The following is a 23,225-nucleotide window of genomic DNA, read 5'->3' on the forward strand; positions in this document are numbered from 1 at the left end:
AAATCTCGTGTTAAAATAATTTTGAAAAATATAAGATTTAATCATCTTACTCATACATTTTCTTATTTCTATTCTTTTTTTATTATTATAGTTAAAATTACTTTTCTATTTAAAATATAATTTTTATTTAAAAAAAAAAAACAGATAAACATACTTACACATCCTTTAATAAGGCTGTACAATAAATCTCTTAACTTAATTATTTCATTCCAAACCACCTAGATTAAAAATAATAATTAACATTTAAACGAAATATAATAATTATCTTTATTATAAAAAAATTGCTACTTTACCAAAAAGACATAAAAGTTCTTAAACTCATACGATTTTAACAAAATTATATAAGCTTTACCCAAATATATAAAATTGTAAATATAAGTAACATAAATTAATGTTAGATTTATCTCAAATTTATAACGAGCCTAGTATCGACTTACTCTATAGGATTAATCCCAAAATTTCTACCGGACCATTCCAAAATTGTCAAAAAGTAATTATTTTTATTTTAATGGACAATTAATTTGACTACACAATTAATTTAATGATCATGTGACCCATGGCAACGAAGCTCGAGGTTCCTTCCTGCCAGAGCTACGAATTTTATTTAAATGTCCAGAAATCCCTCTTTCCTCCTCGGGGGCGAGGGGGCTTCTCCATGCATCCCTGCTGATTAAACTCTGGGGCAGGGACTGGATTTTATGCTGTTGCTCTTCTATTTATCTTAGGCTCCTTTCTGATAGATCTGGGTAAGAACCGCTACGTTGATAATCCTTCTGCAAGCATTGTCATTAGAAATTAGAATCATGGGGACGGCTAAAGGCATGAATGGGTGGTGGTTGGTCATGGCTATGTTGGGATTCTGTTCAGGTATATCGTTTTTTATGGCTAGGGAAGAGGAGCTCCCGGCAGTGCAGCTGATATACCACAAGGGGCCTCTGCTGAGCTCTGATATAGATGTTCATGTGATTTGGTATGAGAAGTTCAGTCCGATTCAGAGATCGATTATTTGGGATTTCTTGCGGTCTCTGGGAGAAGAAGAAGAAGAGGAGGCACTAGTGAGGAACCAGCCATCTGTACATGAATGGTGGAAAACCACTGAGATGTACAGAGAGGATGGATCATTCGATATGAGCTCTGCTGTACCGAGTAAGAAGAAGATTGAGAAGATTGCACTGGGGAACCAGACACTGGATGAGTCCTACAGTCTTGGAAAATGGCTGCAGAGAACCCACATTGAAGCACTGGTACTCAGGGCATCTGTGGCGTCCAATGGGTTATGGACTGAGAAAGGGGTTTTCTTGGTCCTCACTGCCCAAGATGTTGTAGTTGAGAGATTCTGTATGAGCTCTTGTGGGTTCCATTCTAGTGCAAGAAGTGGAAAAGGGGGGCCCTCTGTCGCTCTGCCATATGCATAGGTTGGGAATTCTGTAACGCAGTGCCCTGGTCAGTGCGCCTGGCCTTTCCACCAGCCTCTCTATGGTCCTCAGGCTCTACCTCTGGTAGCCCCTAATGGCGACGTGGGCATGGACGGTATGATCATAAATATTGCCACTGTGCTTGCGGGGACTGTAACTAATCCCTTCAATACTGGTTTTCTTAAAGGCGATGCTGCTGTGCCGCTGGAGGGTGTGTCTGCATGCAGGGGAATTTATGCAAGAGGGGCATATCCCGGGTATGCAGGCCAGCTCCTGGTAGATGAAACTACAGGAGCCAGCTTCAATGCTCGAGGGATCAATGGCCGCATGTTCCTCCTTCCAGCCATGTGGGATCCTCTTACCAAGTCGTGCAAGACGTTCGTTTAATTTAAACAGGTTTGGTCTACTTAGTCTAGAATAACAGTTCTCCTGGAGCTTCTGTATAGTACAATCTGTGCTGGTGGCCGTGATAAATCCTTATAATTTTATGAGTTGGGCCTTGTACTGAATTCTGTTGCCCATTAATGAATATGATACAAGGTATTGGGGCAGCTAAAATTCTACTTTTTTCAGAGTTCACATAACTGAAGTTTGGTTTTTCTGTGTAGGTTCCTTCCATATGTGTGAGATGAGGTCTGTCTCTGAACGGTTTTGATGTTATATAAGATAAAACAGAGCCATAAATTAGAGGAAATTTAACTAGTTTGCAGTCCCCATTGCAAACTAAATGAGTCAGGAATCTCAAGCACCCACACCTAAAACTGCCGGCAACAAAACAGATTAACTAATTTACAAACGATTTAATCAACAAAACAAGATTAACTAATTTCAAGTGGGTTTTTGACGATTCAAGACTGATCAAGAAAACATTATCTCAGGGAAGAATAACTGTAATCATGAAGTTTTGGTTTTGCATTTAATATGACTTTGAAGCCCTCTCATTTCTTTGATTTTGCATTCGTTATGATCTTGGTGCGCTGTCATTTCTTCACATCAAGCGCCATACACAGGGAACTTGGAAGTTAAGACCATACGGATTCTAGTGAAGTTCTGGAGGTTTACTTAAAATGAAATAAGTAGAGTGAAGTTCTACAAGTCATTTGCTTGGAATAAGTAGTAAAGTTACTTAATACCCAGCCTCCAAGAAAAGGTTCGAAGAAAAAAATAGTCATAAGCAAACTGGATCGGTACCCTATGGTTGCCGAAATAAATATGCTGATAATGTTTTTAGATGATGTGATCTGCAATATATTTTTAAATTTACCTATAATTTTAGAAGTGCCATAAAATAGGTTATTTAATAATACAAAGAGTTGGTTGGATAATGTTTAAAGGGTTTATGAGTTAGTTTGTGGGGCATTTTAGGATTGATATTTGAATATATTTTATTATAGGCATTAGTTATGAGCCAGATTTGTTAGGATGGTTAAAAATAGTTTGATATAAGTGCTTAATACTATTTTTGATGGTGGAAATGGATTTAACACCATCAAAAACTCTTGAGACGCCCAAAATCTTGAAGTTTGACAACTACAACATAGATTTCCAAAAAAAATAGCTAGTCTTCAATTTCAACCATTTTCAGAGCAATTTTGAAGTTTCATTAGACTACACATTCTACCATAACACTTACAGTTATTTTCAGTGAATGACTAATGCGTTACATATTAGAGGGTTTGCCATAATGGATTGAGTTTAGTGATTTGTGTTAGTGTATTGCCGTTATTGGAGATAGTTGATTACAAATTGTGAGTTTAATGGTTTAGTGGTTAAAAAGGGGTAGGGTGAATGAATTAAGGGGTTCATAATAGTGCATTGACTTTAATGAAATAGTATGAATTAAGGGGTTTAAAATTTACTTAGTTAGTGATTTATGTTCAATTTAAATTGAGGAGATTTATTGATTAGACATTATGAGCTTAATGACTTAGTGGTTAAATAGGGTGACTAAATTAGGGGTTCATGATATTGATTAGACATTATGAGCTTAATGACTTAGTGGTTAAATAGGGTGACTAAATTAGGGGTTCATGATAATGGATTCACTTTAACGAGTTACTATGAATTAGGAGGTTTATGACACTGATTTATTTTAATGGTTCAATGATAGTTTAACTTAAATTTAGGGAATTAATGTGTCTAATGTGTGAGGTTATGAGTTTAATGACTTATTAATTAAATAGAATGAGTGAATTGATAGTTAGGTGTTAGTAGGTTAGGAACTATTTAAATAATAAATTAAGAGAGGTGAATATAAATACCCATGTATATAACATTCATATTATTTACTAGTATACAAGTTTAATGACGTATTAATTAAATAGAATGAGTGAATTGATAGTTAGGTGTTAGTAGGTTATGAATCATTTAAATAATAAATTAACAGAGGTGAATATAAATACCTATGTATATAATATTCATATTATTTACCAGTATAGATCCATCTTAAGTATGGATTTTTAAGTATGAATTTTCATATATATATATATATATATATATATGATTTCTGTTGTGAAACAATACTTTCTTTTGGCGATTTTGTTTCTGTACATAGATAGATAACAAATTGACAAAGAACGAAATGTTCTTTTATAAAAAAGAGCGGATTGCATATATATATGTAATAAACGGTTTTTTATAAAGGAACATATCGTTCTTTGTCAATCCATTATCTATCTATATGTGTACAAAAACAAATTTGCCAAAAGAAATTGTTATTTCACAACAGTTACAAAATTCACAACACTCACAAAATTACATAGATGCAGGAAGATAATTGTACTTATCTGTTTTCAATTTAGATAGTCAGGGAATTCAACCAAGAGAAAGACCACTCCTCCCAACTAGTGAGATTAGTCTCCACAACCAATTCTCCCTCAAGCCTTTTCAATTCTAGAACAATAGATAGATAGTGATCTATCAAGGTCTATTCTCAGGCATCAACCTTTTCAATTCTAGAACAATAGATAGATAGTGATCTATCAAGCTCTATTTTCAGGCATCAAGACTACCTAGTCTAGCATAGAACTAACAGACTCACAAATCTGTTTTAGGGTTTCTACTAGCTGTTAGTCCAACTCAAGAATGCCCATTACAGAAATTTTGAGGTCTAAAATATGCCTCTTAATGAATATTATAAAATAACAGTGGAAATAAAATAAGATTGAATCACCTTATCAAATTTTAGAGGGAAGAAAGAAAAACTATTTTTTCAACTAGTAACTTATATAGTTATAGTTTTACTCAAATTTTGAGTGAGAACACTCATTGGATGTGGAATTTAATTCCTCGTCCAAGGATTACCCATATTGCATACTTGCAATGGACCTTGCTACACGAAAAATCAGAAATACATGAAAAACGTGATTGCAATCATATTTTTTCATGAATTTCTCATTTTGCATGTTGTAGGGTTCATTGAAAGTATGAAACATGGCTATTCCTTACACGATGAATTAAGTTTTGCATTCAATGAGTGCTCTTGCTCGAAATTTTAGTAAAACAATGGAGAGATAAGTCGAAAAAATGAGATTAAAAAGTAGTTTTTAATTTTATTTTTTTACTTTTTTACTCCAAAAATGATGAATCATCCCACATGGTTGACGACATATCATCTTGAATCCTATTGGTTCATATAAAGTTGGTTTTGGTTGTACATTTTTGTTTTGAAGCTTATTTTTTACCTCAAAATTTCTCTCAGATGTTATATCTCTAGTGAGAGAAAGTAACTGCTTGTCTGGTAAATGAAAATTTTCGTCTAGGGTCTTTTCCCATGAATTTCAAGATTTGTCATAACCTATTTTTAAAATGAATTAAAATAAAACTTTAAACACTAAGGTTTTCCACAAAGCTTTTCACTTAGCCCATAAGTTACCAAATCTTGTGCACTAAAAATAAATAAACAAAATATTTACAATAATTGGGGGTGTTACATCTCCACCTCCTTGTGTGAAACACAATTCCGGATGTTTATTCTATCCCTTGGAATAGGTCAAGATATGCCTCTCACATATTTCATCTTCCTAGTTGGCCTTGACTGGCCAAAGTGCCTCCACTGCACTTTAATTGGGTGATAGCTCGACTCTGTAACATTATTTCTTTCTGATTGAGAATACATAGAGACTCTACCAAGAATTCTCCATTCAATTCGACCTGTTCCATAATCATAAAAATGTCATTAGTTCATATTAATTATCAAACAAAAGACACACACACACACACACATCAAAATATTAATGTTAAATTTTACCTGTACATTCTGCTAGTTAATGATATGTTTAAGATCATATACATACTTCTTTGAAAATGAGACATGAAACATGATTATGGACTCGAATATGACTATTTAGTACCTATTGGTATGCTACATGTCCATTTCTTTCCAAGATTTGGAAAGACCACAAAATTGGGGAGCTATTTTAGCACAACCACACCATTTCAAGGTACTTTTCTTGGGTTTGATTCGCACATAGACATCATCTCCAACTCAAAATTCTCTATAATTCCTATTCTTGTTTGGATAAGCCTTTTGTCTGCCTTGAGTGATTTTTAAGTCATGTTAAACTTTTTTTTTTTTTACAATTTGCTCCATTTCTCCTAATATATTTGGTCCTAGTATTAACTTATCCTTAAGACTGCTCCAATTAGTAGTTTTCATGCATCTTCTTCCATATAATACTTCAAAATGACTAATCTTCAATGATTCATGATAACTATTATTATATGCAAATTCAACCAAGTCTAGGTATTCTTATGACTTGGTTTGTGGTTGCATAACATACATTCTTAACATATCATAAGTACTTGGTTCACTTGTTTGGTTTTCCCATCTGTTTGTGAATGATATGCAGTGCTAAATTGGATTTGCGTACCTAATCCAATGAATACAACGTTCCAAAAGGCACAAGTGAACTTTACAAATTAATTTTATTTATACCATTTTCATATTGATTTTTAGAGTTGTTTGCTTGTTTAGCTTGCTGCCACAAAAATTCATATTTGGGATATTTTATAACAACTTTTTAATCTCATCCAAAAAGTTAAATTATATTTGACTGTAGGAAATTTCATGTACACGGTATAATTTTCCTTCCATTTTAAATGCTTAATATCACAACATATTGCACTATAATAGTTTGCATATCAAGAAATTTGATCTCTTTCCACGCTTAGTAGATTCAAAGTAAAGATGTATCTATGTTAAATAGGCTACATTCCACGTGACTACCATGGGTCAATACCATGGGTTACTACCATGTGCCATCTTTATTTTTATTAATATTAATATTAGGGTTAATAATCTTTTTTGCATGGTATTAATAATAATTTGGCCCATAGGCTTCACTTAAATAAAACCTCTTTTTTTGCCCATAGGCTTCACCTAAATAAAACCTCTTTTTTGAGTGTTGGTAAATATAAAGTGAATTATGGAGTAAATATTAAAAAATGTTTTATTTATTTAGTGTATTTATATTTTTATTAATTTACCGTACCTCTTTTATTTAAATGGTTTTGGCCCATAGTATTAAAATGGTTTTGGGTCCATAGGCTTCACCTAAATAAAACCTGTTTTTTGAGTCTTCATCAATATAAGAGGTTTATGGACTAAATATAAAAATGGATTTTGGCCCATGGTATTAAAATGATTTTTGGTCCATAGGCTTCACCTAAATAAAATCTCTTTTTGGAGTCTTCATCAATATAAAGAGGTTTATGGACTAAATATAAAAAGAGGTTTTATTTATTTACATGTTTCTAATTTATTTATATTTTTATTTATTTACCATACCTATTTTTTTAGTGTTCATAAACTTCTCTATATTTTAAATTTATATTGTGTTTATATATAATAATAATTAGATTGATTTCTAAATAGGGCTAGCATTATATTAAAAATGTTAAATGTTAAACATTACAAGTGAAATGTTTACTTTTACATTTACATTTATATGTGAGATCTACTCTATAGTGGGTTGTATAGCGCCTCTGGGGGCAAAAATCAAATTCACTAAGAAAAACAATCTATTGTACTTGACGGACATTAAGGTTAAGTTGTTTGAAAAAACTAGTTAAACTACTACGGTCTGTCATTAACACAAAATTTTTGCGCGAAAGGTAGTGTCTCCATACCCTCAGTGCATGTATTACAATAGCCAATTCTAAATCATAAGCAGAGTATCTATGTTCATGCTCCTTTAGTTTCCAAGACTCATAAGCTATTACTCTACCCTCTTGCATCAGTACTCCCCGTATTCCTTCTTCGCACACATCTGTATAGACTGGAAATTCCTTTTATGGGTTTGTAATTCTTAGTACTGGGAAAGTAGTCAATAAATGCTTCAACTGTTCAAAACTCGGTCGACATTGTGTTGTCCACTTGAAGGCTCTTCCTTTCTTCTGCAACGAAGTTTTAGGGTAAGAAATTCTAGAAAATCCCTCTATAAAACTATGGTAGTACCATGTCTACAACGTTTTTGGGGACATGCCATTCCATAATGGTCTTAATTTTCTTAGGGTTTACAACTATTCCTTCCAATGAGATTAGATGTCTTAAGTATTGTATTTGATTTTTATAAAAATCACACTTATTATACTTAGCATATAGGTGATGTTCTCATAAAATCTGCGACACTATTGGCAAATGTTCCTCTAAGTTTTTCGAATAAATGAGAATATCATCTATAAAAATCAAGACAAATTTGTCTAAGTATGTGAGGAAAATACCATTCATCAAACTAATAAATGTTTTCGGGGCATTGATAATCCCAAATGGAAAAACCACAAACTCACAATGGCCATAACGAGTCTTAAATGTTGTTTTACAAATGTCATCTTCCTTTATTCTTATATGGTGATAACCTAATCGCAAATTAATCTTAGAAAATAATGTTTCTCCTTTGATTTTATTAAATAAATCATCAATCCTAGGCAATGGGTATTTGTTTTTAATGCTCAATCTATTTAGCTATCTATAATTGATACTAAGTCTCAAAGTGCCATCCTTCTTGCTCACAAATAACACAGGGGCTCCCCAAGGTGACATACTTGAGCGAATATATCCCTTATCAAAGAATTCCTGTAGTTGTACCTTTTGTTATATTAATTTAGGTATGCTAATGCAGCAAGTGGATTTTTCCACAGGGGTAGCTCCTGGGATTGGTTCTATAGTGAAATCAATATCCTGCTCAGGAGGCAGCGCTGCAATTTCCTCTGGAAACACACCAACAAAATCTTGAACCGTTGGTGAGTTTTGTAAGGTGGTTGTCTTGTCTTTGTAATTGGTATATCATACTTGGACAATATTTGACAACCCTTCCTAATACATTTACCTAATTGTGAGGTTGTGATTGGTCACAATTTTGCTCACTTTCTGAATCTCTTGTCTAACACCCTCTTAAGTGAGGAAGCTGATAGTTTTCTCCTTACATTTCATTAAGGACCAATGTCCTTTTAACTAGTCCATTCCAATTAACATGTCATAGGATCCTAACAGAAACATAATTAAATTTACTTTAATTTGTTGCCCTCCTATCTTAACTAGGCATTCCTCTACTTCAGTTGTCATCCTTCTCTTGGCCCCAATAGACATTTATACTAGCCAGGGGATTTTAAACCTACTAGCTTGTAAACAACATGACTCAACTACTTTTGGACTGATGTAACTCATAATTTCTTCTAGGCCTATCAAAATAGTTACAACATAGTTAGATATCTAACCTTCAAATTCTATCATCGTTAGTGGATATTCAGTCTGATGATCTTCTAGAGAATCATTAATTTTTGTTATACTTCTTGCTACTTCTCCCACCCTGGATGACTCTTGAATGTTTGCAACAAGTTCCATCCTTGCACAGTGGGGACAATTTTTATAGTAGTGGGGTTCTCCATGTTGAATAATGTAACTAGTGTCAGTTTTCAAAATTGTATTTGAGTCATGATGTAATGTATTTATGAAAAGAAAGAAAATGATTTTTTATTATTAAAGAAATTGACTTATTAAAGCAGGAGTTTCATGCTTGGGTCAATGGTTTATAGGTCAAAGCCTCCATTATAGGCTTCTAGGGTCTATGTCAAGTGTCCTTGTCCATGTCATAATTTAATAGACCTTCTTGGGCATTGTCAATCAAGAAATAAAATTATTTTGATGTAAATTAGGTCTTCTAGGCCTCCTGCACCAAGTCGGTCTCAAACAAGACAAGTCAGCATAATTGAGGGGAAACATATCCTATATAAAGGCAACAACTCAATCTCATTTGGAACATTCACTCAACAAGTTCGATCTGCAATTTTTGGGACAAGAAAAATTGTGTAATTCAAGGAACAAGGAGGAAAGAGCTAGCGAAAAAGGACTTCATCAAGCGTAAGAGGTCGAAATTTTTTGTCTTTCTCTCACACTTGTGAATTTACTGAGTTGCTGGAAGGGCTGAAACTGTAGTCTTAAAGCTGGGCTGAAATTCTAAAGCTGGGTCAAAGTTCTGAAGCTAGGACGTAAAAATTATGTGTTGAAGCTGCATCTGAGAAGCTGAAACTTAGTGACTTTGGGAAAGATCATCTATTGGAAGGAAGGGTTGACCTTGTGGAGGAGGAAGGCCTTTTGGTCTATCTCAACTTGAATTTGCTAGTGGAAGAAATTCACTGGGTTTTCTCTTGTAGAGGGGTTTTAGCCCTTGCTGAGTGCCTACATCTGGTGTTGTTGATCTTCATTTTTGTTTTGATGATTGCTTGATGAAACAAAGAGAAAAGAAGAACATAAAAAAGTTAATAAGAACACATATATCACAAGTAATTATCAACATAAGAAAATATTTCCGCGTTTCTGATTTTCTAACATGGTTTCAGAGCTAAGGTGAATAAGGAAGAAAAGGCAACTTGAAGATCTATTTGAAAAAATGGGATTAAAGGAATTTCATTAAGGAAAAATGACTATACAAGGTACTACTATCTACAATGAAGGGAGAAAATAATCTAGAAGGAGCCTCGAACTATAGTGCATTGAAAAAGAGGATAGATCTTATCCTCGCTAAGCACAAATTTTTGGACCTTGTTCAAGGAAAAGTCAAGAAGCCTACAAATGATGCAGAGAAGAAGTTAAGAGAAACCAAAATCTTGGCCGTGAATAGTATAGTAGATGGGGTAAAGGACAACCTAATTCTATACATATCGAACATAGACTCTGCTCAAGAAATCTATGAAACTATTTCCAAGTTCTTCACCATCAAGAAACATTCGTCAGATAGCCAACCTCAAGAATGAACTAAAGAAAATAACGATGATAAGATACAATGCTTTGTCATTATATTTTGTAAGGATATCTAGAATAAGAGATGAACTTCAAGCAATAGATGAGGTTGTACTAGAAAAATAATTCGTAATTATTTCTCTTCTAGGTCTACCAAAATCTTGGAGTGCTTTTACATCAAGAATTAGTAGTTGGAAGGATACTCCAACTTTATAACAAATGTGGAATGCATGCAATCAAGAAGAAGCCCACATATCATTAGTAAACAACAAGGAGGAGGATGAAGAAGATAACACCTCTAATGCCTATTTTTCTCATCACAAGAAGAAGGGAACCTTCAAGAAGTTCAAAGGACCAAAGAGGAAAGTTTACTTATCCAAGATTGAATGTTACCACTGTCATAAGATGGGTCATTACAAAAATCAATTTCCTAAGAATCCAAGGAATAAGAAGAGAGATATGGAGCAAACAAATATTATCGATGAAGCTCCACCTAAGAAGAACAAGACTAAATAATCAGAAGTCAAATACTTACACTCTTAAGTCCTGTCTTACATTTTCAAATTATTTTGATAAGTTGTAGGTGTCCCTAAAAAATTATAGAATTAAGAGGGAGCTTCCACCATTCCACCAAAAGATAAGTATTTTATTCTTTGTTTCATCTTTTCATGTTTGGTTTCCTCCTCACATTAAGATTTGTTTGTATTGTATGCTAATAACCTTTTCTTTATATTTTCCTTTGGAGGAAAGATTGCATATATCACAAAGGTTATGGAGGAGACTTGAAACATGGAAGAAGTTCTGTTGCAAAGAAATCACTTCAAGAATTTATGTCTTACAAGGTTTGTTAAAGAACAATTCAAGGTATGTCTTAAACTACAAGTTTTGTTACAACATTCCCTTCATAGAAAAGGCATATTCATTCTATTCTGGATTTTGCTTTACATTATTGACATTGTTATGTTTAGGGTTTTGAATCTTAAATATTATTGTTAGGGTGATTAATCATTAGATTGAATCTACCCTCGTTATACTATCATTTGATCATTCTCGTGAAACCCTAATCTTTAGGGTTCACTGTAAAACCTAGCCTCATGATGTTAAGGGTATATCAATGTTGATTATGAAACCCTAGAGTTCTTAAGGGTTTGTTGATAAAACCTATAAAATTCTTTTGAAGTTTAGGGTTTTGATAATGTTATGTTAAAAATCCTAGTACTTTAGGATTTGTTGTTAATGTCTAAATGAAACCATAGATCTTTAGGGTTTGTTGGATTATGATTTATGAACAAAACCCTTGAAATAATTAAAGTAAGGTCCTAGGAATGAACCTTAGGTATATATTCATCCATATGATCGAAACCCTAACTTGGTTAATATTCTTGTATGTCTAACCTCGATGTATTGATGTTTGTTTCTTGGGTTTACCTAATATATATTGATATGAGATGCTAGTGCATGTTTATGAAACCCTATATATGTATATGATGTATGTTATCTTGGTTAATGATGAAATATAGGGTAGAGATTGATATTATAGAACATGATGATATTGTTTTCATGATTTAGTTTTGATAATAAAATCTAGGGTTTGCAACTAACCCTAGTAGAGTATGACATAAAAGCATAGTGTTGAAACCTTAGATGTATAGTACTATGATTGGATTGTTATTATTGATATATAAGGCTTTGTGTCTTAAAGATGGAGGCTAGGGTTTACGACAAAACCCTTACAAGAAGTTAAAGTCTAGTATGTAAGAAGATGTTACTCTTGCTAAATAGGAACCTAACTAGGTTTAGGTATTTGATGTCTAAAACATGAATTATTTGATGCTTCCATTGTAATGACATGATTTTGATATAGTTAACTTCATGCTTCGATTTATATTTGGTTGTATTTGCTATTAAAATTTTGTAGGTACATGATCTTTAAGATGTTGAAGATGTTCATAATGATAAGCATGATGAAAGAAGCTATAAGAATGATGATGATCAAAATGACCTTGATGTCATGAGAAAACAAATGAAGCCTAAAAAATAATGAAGTATATCTGATGTTGTTATTCTCCCTAATTTGAGCGTGAACATGGTTAGAAGAAAGGGTACATAACCCCAGTTAAGAGGGAGGGCATATTATGACAGTCATAATGAATACCTTGAAGAAAGAATGAAACAAAGAAATGAATGAAAGAACTGCAGATAGATTTACAAGATTTGAGAAGTACTGAGACTGCATTGGAGAAGTGAAAGAAGAAAGATTACAACAATGTTGTATAACTTGATGATGATATGAGTAGCATCAGGATGATTGAGGAACCCAAAGGTTTGTGTTTACTTGCATATATATTTGAAATTTTATTACTAATTGGGGTTGTGCTTGTGAAGGATATCTCCATAAATAAATTGAACATTCACACCATGCTTGGATTGATGGATATATATTTGGTAAGGATACGTGAAGCATCTTGTGGCCACAAGATGATTGGGAGGACATCTGGCCAACCTATGTGTTAATCTTTAGATCTCGAGGTAGGGAGGGTGGTGTTGGTCATGGAACTCTGACCTTGGATACACACCTAGATCCCTAGGTTGGTGATAGAGCTTAAAAGCCTGGTGGTGCCTATAGTTTTTAACCCTATACAAAAAAATACTTTCAAATGAATTCTTAAAACAGAAAAATATACAATGGCGAAAACAAATATACATAGATATTTTCCCCTGGATCCCAAAACTAGGACTACCAAATTGATTTTTCATTATATTCTTTTCATTGTTACAATACATATATATATACATGTCGAATCATTCATAAATCCTAATCCACTAACCCTGGATTAGAACATAACCATAGTTCTGCTTAGCATATCTATAAAATACCATGGGTAGAAAACCATCATGCCCAAAACTATGTGAAAAACCCATGCACAAAACTATGGTTAGGTCCGCCCATTATATTTGGCTCACTCCCATCCTTAGGTCAACCCAACTATTATTGGGTATGCATTAAAAAAATAATTCTCAAGGCACTGCCTCAAACCTTGTGTAGGGGGGTTACCGTCCCCTTGCAAACCCCCCGACAGGGGGGGATGCCACCCTCCCTGTGCCCGATGCAATGTACAGAGCATGAAACTATTCATGGAAAGAATATAACACACACTCAACAATACCTAGAGTGCCTACATCTTGAGTCCACCTTAGTCCCACCAGATTAGAGTACCCTGGTCACGTATCTAATCTGTAGCACTGCGTGTGCTACAACTCTTCTTATTTCATATCATTTTGAGATATTTAATGTACCTATGTATATATGTAATTATGAATACCTCCATAGTTGAGAGGGAGTGTTGAAGAATGTAACAAGTGTCAGTTTTCATAATTTTATTTGAGTCATGATGTAATGTATTTATCAAAAGAGAAAAAAAAAGAAGAAGAAATTTTATTATTAAATAAATTGACTTATTAAAGCATGGGTTTTATGCTTAGGTCAATTGTTTATAGGTAAAAGTATCCATTGTAGGATTCTAGGGTTTATGTCAAGTGTCCTTGTCCATGTCATAATGTAATAGACCCTTCTTGGGCATTGTCAATCAAGAAACACATTTATTTTAATGTAAATTAGGTCTTCTAGGCCTCCTCCACCAAGTCGTTCTCAAATTGGACAAGTCACCCTAATTGAGTGGTATAATCTCCTATATAAGGGAAAACAACTCAACCTCATTTGGAACACTCACTTAATAAGTTCGATCTGTAATTTCCAGGACAAGAAAAATTGTGAAATTCAAGGAACAAGGAGGAAAGGGCTAGCGAAAAAGGACTTTGTCAAGAACAAGAAGTCAAAATTTTCTCTCTTTCTCTCAGACGTGTGAAGATACTTGAGTATTGGAGGGCCAGAACTACAATATTGAAGCTGGGCTAAAATTCTGAAGTTGGGGTCGAAGTTTTGAAGCTGGGAAGTCAAAATTTTGGGTTGAAGCTGCATTTGAGAAGCTGATACTTTGGAACTTTAGAAGAGATCATCTATTTGAAGGAAGCATCGACTTGGTGGAGGAGGAAGGTATTTTGGTCTAGGATCTTGTTCTATATCAACTTGAATTTTCTAGTGGAATAGTTTGACTGGGTTTTCCCCTATGTAGGGGTTTTAACCCTAGTTGAGTGCTTACATCTGGTGTTGTTGATCTTCGTGTTTTGTTTCAATGGTTGCTTGATGAAACAAATATAAAGTTAATAAGAACACAAAGATATCACAAGTGATTATCAACATAAAAAAACCTTTCTGTCTTTTTGATTTTCTAATACTCCACAACTCCAACACTGTAGTGGAGATCTTTGCGGCTGACTGAATTCTGGTTTACTTGTCACTTTTGCTTACTTGGGTTCATTTTGTAATATGATTTTTTGTTGATTCCTCCGAGAAGGTTTATTTTGCTTCATTTGCTGGTAGCATATTTGGGCCTTTTGAATAGCTTCATTTATTATTTCGGGGTTATAGAATTCCATTCATTCTTTCATGAACATATACAAACTACTGACGAAATGTTGTACCTATGCTTGCTCTTTAGGAATGTAGGGAACATACCTTAATAAATATGTAAACTTTGTTACAAATTCATCCATAGATAGTTGTCCTAGTTTTAATTCATTAATCAATTTTGCTTTTTCATCATAAAATCGCTTTGTTAAATATTTATTTTTGAAATGTTTCTAAAATTTTCCCCATGTTATCTCCTGCTTATCAATTACATGGACAACCTTGACCTCCTCCCACCACAAAGTGGCTTTTCCCTGAATCTAGTAAATCTCCAACCTTTCCTTCAGACTGTTATCATGCTCATAGATTTGAAAATATTTATTTATATTAATTAGCCAAGCTTCAACTGCTTCTTCTTATTCACCATCAAATTTCGAGGGTTTAATATTTTTAATTTCATTTGCAATTTTGTTTTATGTCTATTGGTCTTTTTATGGTCTAGGGCATTACCAAATTCTTCTTCATTTTCATCTTTGTCCCCTTCTGATCTCTAAGTATGGATCCTTCCAGACATGTTTCCATCTCCTTGCATATGCTCTTCGACTTTGTCCCTATTTCCAGGACTTGGTATGGTATTTCTATGGTTTTGTCTACCTGAGAGACTTTTCATGACCCATTCTTGGTCTCACATTAATCTCTCATTGTTAGGCCACATATGAGCCATTTTAATTTTTAATTGTCGGACTTACTCTAGTAGTACTGCAGTTGGGTTTCAGGGTTCTTCTACCAATTAAACCCACACTTTTGGATTGGTTTCAACAAATGGTACAAGACTAGATCCAATTGATGGCCTTACTAGTGGTGTATTCCCAACTCCTATCCTCATCAAACTTCCTTTGTGCATCATTAACACATTTTGCTATTTCCTCAATTGCCCAAACAAGCCACAATGTTGAAACTGTGGATCTAATACCACTTGTAACAACCATCAATACTCAAGGGAAAAAAAATGTTCTTTTATGTATTTATCATTATTAAATTTTACCATAGCAAACATATAAGGAATTATCGTATCAAATCTATTTATTTCCTTTAATGTATGAGTTACTTCATTTTGACATTAGTTATAATTTATCTTTGGCATGTTTATGTGTTTGTTGGATTTGTAATAAGATTACCACTGATGAAAGGTTAAGTTTAATATTAATTTCACATTAGAATGGTGGTAACAATAGTTCGGACTGACCCTTAACCCATCTGATTCCTTCTAGAATAATGTATATGTTTTAATGTTTTTGGTGCATACTGCCTTGGTACAAGGTATCCTTCGGGAGCTTCTTGTCTTCCAGCTGTCACATAAAAAAGGGTTTAGTAATTGATGTGGTGGACTTGAGGTGGCATACCTCCCACCGTCGATCTTTGGAATCCTGATCCATAGACTCATAACGTTTGTGGGGAGGTAAGGGCAACTATTTCCCATGCCCTCGCCACACTGTTGGTCATTTGCACTTCATCGTTTCGAGGGGAAAGCTCTGCAACTCGTCGTAACCCTAATTGCTTGGTTATTATGAGTACTCGGGCGATGATAATTCCTTACTATGGTAGGCGCCCTTTTCATAGCTACTGTTGATATTAGCTTATTTCTCTTGTTGATGTGGGTTTCGATCCCCAATTGTAACACTCTTTTGTGTTTCTTCCTTATGACGTTTATGTTACAGTGGTATTTCAGCGATATGAAGGGTTATTTTCCTACGATAGCTAGAACGAACCCTTGACCTTTGCATTGCAAGGTATATACAACAATTTCTATTTTTTCTTAAGTACTTTATTCTCTAGATCACTTTTATTTAGCATTAACTCCTCTTAGTCGGTACAGGGCGAAGGATGTCGAAACCTTCAGGGACATGAGGTTCCAAGGTACTACTTCTTTTTATCAATTTTCTTCCCTTATTGTCAAATTCCATGCATACCAGTTCTGGATTAATTGCCTAAGTTTAGTCTCTTTCTTGTGACCACAGGTGAAATTTTCAACAACGCTTGTCAAAAGTCAAGGTGAAAGTTTTCAACTAGATTTTCCACGTCTCTCCAAGTTCTTATTTCTCCCTTTTTCCCTTTTCAGGTTCCCTTGTCGACCCTTTTTCCATGGCCGACTGTGGGGTTGGTTTTGCATGTGCACAACATTATGTTGTTAATCACTGTACAAGGGTTTTACTTCTTAAGGATATCAAATGAGACCTGGTTACTTAGATTATGGTTTTGCTGGGAAACTTGTATCCTTAGTATAATTTTCATATATTTATAATTCTACAGGGTTTCACTTTGAACCCTATGAACCCATTTATACAACTTCGCATATTTATGTTGGGAATCACGATTGTTGTTAGACCAAAACCTACAGGTGTTAGTCAACTATTGCATCGCAAGAGATTAGGATCCATGAGAGGCAGTTAATCCATGCCGCGAAACACTCGAGGAGCATTGGCTTATCTAATGTCCAACAATCTCCCCCCCAACATGAGCCGGGTGTGTATCCAACTCATGACCTACGCTCTAATACCGCTTGTTGGGAATCATGATTGTCATTAGACCAAAACCCACAAGTATTAGTCAATGATTGCAACGCTAGAGATAAGGATCCACTAGAGGTGGTTAGTCCATGTGGTGAAATACACGGGGTGCGTTGGCTTATCCAATGTCTAATAGTTTATATATATACAATTTCGACAAGGGTTTTATTAGAGTGATATAATGTATTATGAAACTCCTTTAAATGACATTTTATTGATTATAGTTACTCTACCTCAGGGTTTGTACTTAAGTAATTTTAGTTCGTATTTCTAAACAATAATTACCTTGCATATGTATCATGGCATTGTTATACTTGCAATTTTGTTACCTGTTCACATTGATAATGTCTTATATGGTGCATTTCAAATACATGATTATTTAATATAAGATATTTGTGGCTATGTGTTTTCTTTTCTTTATTCTGATCTTGGTCAATGTATATTTATATTTACTCTTCTTGTAGAGTTTGTAAAATGTTTATATTTTGGTTAGTTGATTAATTTATACGATATGGCCTATACAGGTCCGACTGTAAGAGATTTAGTTAACCATCATATTGGAACCGTTTGAGGTTGTTGGTCCTCACTAGATGGACTATAAGCAAATTGAGTTACACACACTTTTAGTTATTGATGTAATTATTTGATTTTGTGTTGTTTAATTTATATACACGGTGAAATTTTCCTTTAAAAATAAATTGCAATATTGATCTTCGGGTAGAAATATTGGTAACACTGTGTAAAACATTGATAATGTCTTATATGGTGCATTTCAAATACATGATTATTTAATATAAGATATTTGTGGCTATGTGTTTTCTTTTCTTTATTCTGATCTTGGTCAATGTATATTTATATTTACTCTTCTTGTAGAGTTTGTAAAATGTTTATATTTTGGTTAGTTGATTAATTTATACGATATGGCTTATACAGGTCCGACTGTAAGAGATTTAGTTAACCATCATATTGGAACCGTTTGAGGTTGTTGGTCCTCACCAGATGGACTATAAGCAAATTGAGTTATACACACTTTTAGTTATTGATGTAATTATTTTTTTTTTCCCGTGGAAAAAGTCGTAATTTCTATTAGTCATTTGAAATTACATTCTGTAGATGCTGTGCATATTCATACTGAGACAGTGTGTCTCTCAGAGAGTTCTGTAGGAGACTGTCCTGAGTTCCAAAAAGGAAAAACTAGAAAAGATACAGAGATATGATCATATGAAAAATACCATGCACTCTCCGAACTGTTGGTCCACGCAGGGAGTTCGGAGAGGTGTCTGTCCATAAAGCTTCTGTCTATAATAGAAAACAGAAAATAGAGATAACATGTAAACTGTGTTTGCTGTGCAACCATGAGTTCTGCCTCCCATTTAAGGAGACACAAAAAATATAGAGTTTGCTGTCCATTTTATCAGTTTTATCTAAATAGCATGTAAATGAAAAAAAACAAAAAAGAGCATCTGTTTGTGCATAATGGGACCCCTTTCAGTTCTGAGTATCCCTTTGTGCCTGATGATCAACAAAAGGTCGATGGTAGTGCTGAAAGTAGGTTCCATCCAGGTCTTCTTGTATTAGCCAGTCCGCTTCTTCCCTCTGCGCTGCTTGCTTGGATAGGTAGTCCGCCCGAGTGTTGCGCTCCCTGTAGATATGTCGACATTCAAATTTTTCAAAAGCATCTGTTAGTCTGAGTGCCTCTTCCAGAATGTGTCTCAAAGAGAAAACAGAACATGTTGATTTCCTTGTAAGCCAATTGCAGACAATCTGTGAATCTCCAAACAATTGAAGTTTTGTGCAGCCTTTTTCATGTGCAAATGTGATGAGGTGTTTTGCAGTGATAAGCTCAGCATAGTTGTTTGTGCCCCTCCCCAGGTGAATTTGCAGCATGAAGTAGTGGCTGTCTCTCAGGTAGAGTAGGGCTCCCCCCCCACAACCCGTCTCTTGGGCTGAGCCATCAAAATAGGCCCAGGGATAGGATTTATCTATAAGCTCCGGGGTGATGGTCCTATGGGGGGCAGGTGGAGGATCTTCAGGAATGAGAGCTAGGTCTGCAAAGAGGTGTGCTATAATGGCAGGCCAGAGAGGAGACTTTTGGTCAAAAATGGCTCTGTTCCTTGCTGTCCAGATGGACCAGCACATCAGGAGGGGGATATTCTTGTCTTTTCCTTTGTGACGAGCCTGCCAGTTTTCCCAGGCATCACTTAAAGAGTGACCCTGCCATAGCTGAATAGAGGGAGACATTGTAGTAATGAGAGTCCACTGTTCTTTGACAACCGGACATGAGAGGAAGAGGTGTTCAGTATCTTCGTCGTTCATTTTGCATAAGTGGCACCAGAAAGGTCCATGGAAGGACCGCTTTTTTAGATTTGCTCCTGTAGGTATCTTGTTGAAGAGAATTGCCCACATGAGGAGGCGAGTTCTGGGTGCAGCTTTTAGATGCCAGATAGATTTCCACCATTGTAGCATATTGTCTGGTTTCAGTGGCTGCATGAGCTGTAGGTATCCTTCTTTCGGGGTGTATGAACCACTTTTTGCTAGGGCCCAGACAATTTCGTCCTCTTCCTCTGTGATTCTAACCTGTGCTTGTGAGAGCGCCTCTATGTAATTCTCCCATATTTGTCTCCACTGATTAGGAATGTGAAGGTCTCCGCATGTCCTCCAGGCCTGTTGGAGAAAAGTGGAGTTTGCCTGGTCTGCAATATGAGAAATATGCGTGACTCCCTGATTTCTGAGGTGGATTAGGAGCTGTGCTGGGAGATTGTGCATATTCCCGCAGCCGATCCATGGATCAATACCGACTCGAACAGAGCTGCCTTGTCTGATCCTCCAGGTGATGCCTTCTCGGATTAGGGGTAGGGAGTTTATGACCGCTTTCCATATTATTGAATGCCTACCACTTCCTCTCTGTTCCCTGCATACCCAGCTGTAAATACTATCTGGAGCGATGTATTTCTCCATGACTACCTTCGTCCAGAGGCTGTTTGAAGTGAGGAGTTGCCAGCCCAGCTTGGCTGCCAGTGCATTTGCAAATAGATCCAGTCTCTTTATCCCCCAGCCACCCCATTTTTTTGGTCTCGCGATGGAGTCCCATTTTACCCATGCAAAGAGGTTTCCTTGCCTGTTTCCTTTCCATAAGAATCTGCAGCAGATTTTCTGTAGCCTGGAAAGAATCCCTCTCGGTATCCAAGCCAGTGACATCCAATACACTGGCGTTGCTTCAATAACAGATTTAATAAGCGTGAGTCTCCCAGCCCTAGTGAGATATCTGTTGTACCAGACATTGACTCTTTTCTCCACTTTGGTAATGAGCCAAATCCAATCAGCTATTTTGTACCCTCCATGCTTCACCCTGAAACCTAGATACTTCAATCCTTCCTCCATAGGGTGTATTTGAAAAGGGAAGCGGTTTTTTGTGTAGATGACCTCTTGAGGGGTGCATCCGAGCTCTGTTATGGTGGATTTATGAACATTTATAACCATTCCTGTTGCTTTCTGGAAGAGATCAAACACCTGTTTTAGCGCCGATGTGTCAGCCATGCTACCATTTAGGAAGATCAACACATCGTCCACAAAAAGGAGATGTGTAAGGAAACAGTTTTCCGAGATTTTTATTCCTTTTAAGCTACCTCTTCTGTGCTCAGATGCAATAAGTCTGCTTAAACCTTCCATAATGAGGAGAAAAAGAAGGGGGGATAGTGGGCATCCTTGTCTGAGACCCCTTCCAGCAGTGAAGAAAGGGGAAGGAGTGCCGTTGAGGAGAACGCTGAATGGGACATCAGAGATGCAGCTCATGATTCTTTTAATGAATAGGAAAGGGAAGCCCAAATGGGTAAGGAGCATACGGATGTATAGAAGATTTACTCTATCGAAAGCTTTTGATAGGTCCACCTTGAGGATCATACCCTTTAAATTTTTGCTTTGCATAGTGTGGAGAAGCTCTTGTGCAGTGCCAATAGCTTCATGGATTTGTCGTCGGTGGAGGAAAGCGAACTGCTCAGAGGATATGTTGGCAGATAGAATGGGTTTGATCCGATTTGCTAGGATTTTGGCCAGTATCTTATAGAGGCAGTTGCAGAGCGAGATAGGTCTGAATTCATCAAAGGAGACAGGCTTGTCTGATTTGGGAATGAGGGCTATAAAGGTGGCTTTGATACTAGCAGGGATAGATCCCAAATGACAGCAGTGGTTTATAGCATTTAGTAAGTCTTGCCCCAGCAGATCGTAGAAAGTTGAGTAGAATTCAATAGTCCAGCCATCCGGGCCTGGGCTTTTGTCTTTCTGAAAACCTTTGATTGTCGCTTCCAATTCCTCCATTGATATATCTTGAATGAGCGCGTCTGCTTCCTCCTCATCAACAAATCTTGGAAAGAGTTCTGCCACTCTCATTATTTCAAGAAGGTTTGCTTGTTCTGGGGCCTTGTATATGTTCCTGAAGTGTGTGGTGGCAAGATGTGCCAGTTCTCCAGGTCTGCTTACCGAGTGTCCCTGTTCATCCTGCAGCTCCCAGATTGTATTTATAGTCTTCCGTCCATTTGCAAACCGGTGGTAGAACTTTGAATTTTCATCCCCTTCCTTTAGCCAGATGGCTCTGCTTCTAAGTCTCCAGGAGTCCTCCCTATCCCTGAGTATCTTGGATCTTTTTTTAATAAGCTCTTCGTACATAGACTTCTGGTCTGGGGATAAGAATGTACCATCTGAGTGGGATTCGAGACCTTCAATTGCTTGTTCCGCTTGTGAGAGAGTATGGTCATCTAGTTGTCTCTTCTGCTTTGCCCATTCTCTTGTGACTACTTTGATCTCAGAGAGGTTCCTGACAAAGCCTTTTGCTGGGTCTTCATTCTCCCGAATTGGATGTGCCTTCCAGTAGTCCGTAATCAGATTGATATAGGAGGGTTCCCGCAGCCAAGTGGCATTGAATTTGAATGGGGCTTTTTGAGCTTGTTGTCTAGCACTTATTTCCAGGAAGATTGGTCTGTGGTCCGATATCCCCCCACTTCCCACCCATTGTCTGGCTCTAGGGTGTAGATTACACAGACCTTCTTTGATGATAAAACGGTCGAGCCTCCTTGCTAAACTCTGGTCCCCAGTTCTGTTGTTCTTCCATGTGTACTGGATTTTTGCAGAAGGGAGGTCAATCCAGTGAAAATCCTCAAGCAATTTCCCAAAGTAGTCCGAAAGGGGGTCAATTTGTGCCTGATGACCCCAAGATTCAGAGAAGCCCATTGAAAAGTTCAAATCTCCCCCCAAGATAATGTTTTCATCTATTAGGATCGGGGAACCAAGGAGCTTTTGCCAGAATAGTTCTCTGTTTTGGCAGGGGCCATAAACATTTATGATTTTGAGATTTTCCTCCAGATCTTTTGAAAAAATATCAGCCCCCAGATAACCCGCTCCGCCCCAGCTATTTTTTAAATTTATGGAATTGTTCTTAAAGCCCATAGCTATACCTCCAGATCTTCCTGACACATCGATGGCTGTAATAGTCCATCCCGGCAGCCATGATTGGAGAATGGAGGTTGCAGAGTCTACTTTACATA

The 23,225-nt window shown here is 36.0% G+C and overlaps 2 protein-coding genes across 2 annotated transcripts; both read left to right on the forward strand.

Annotated features, from left to right (window-relative positions):
• The first annotated feature begins 639 nt into the window (after positions 1 to 639).
• Positions 640 to 1,885, forward strand: LOC149249749 (protein EXORDIUM-like 2). Its single transcript, XM_089456313.1, has one exon. The coding sequence runs from the start codon at positions 804 to 806 to the stop codon at positions 1,413 to 1,415; it is 612 nt and encodes a 203-aa protein (XP_089312439.1). The 5' UTR covers positions 640 to 803; the 3' UTR covers positions 1,416 to 1,885.
• Positions 1,524 to 1,802, forward strand: LOC149249750 (protein EXORDIUM-like 2). Its single transcript, XM_089456314.1, has one exon. The coding sequence runs from the start codon at positions 1,524 to 1,526 to the stop codon at positions 1,800 to 1,802; it is 279 nt and encodes a 92-aa protein (XP_089312440.1).
• Positions 1,886 to 23,225: the final 21,340 nt, after the last annotated feature.

Source organism: Pinus tabuliformis, chromosome 7 (assembly GCF_031772625.1).
Source record: "Pinus tabuliformis cultivar Carrire ecotype Pingquan chromosome 7, CPIR1, whole genome shotgun sequence".
Taxonomy (NCBI): Eukaryota; Viridiplantae; Streptophyta; class Pinopsida; order Pinales; family Pinaceae; genus Pinus; species Pinus tabuliformis.

Coding starts and splice junctions, on each gene's coding strand:
- LOC149249749 (XM_089456313.1), top strand. CDS start 804: ATGGGGACGGCTAAAGGCATGAATGGGTGGTGGTTGGTCATGGCTATG.
- LOC149249750 (XM_089456314.1), top strand. CDS start 1,524: ATGGACGGTATGATCATAAATATTGCCACTGTGCTTGCGGGGACTGTA.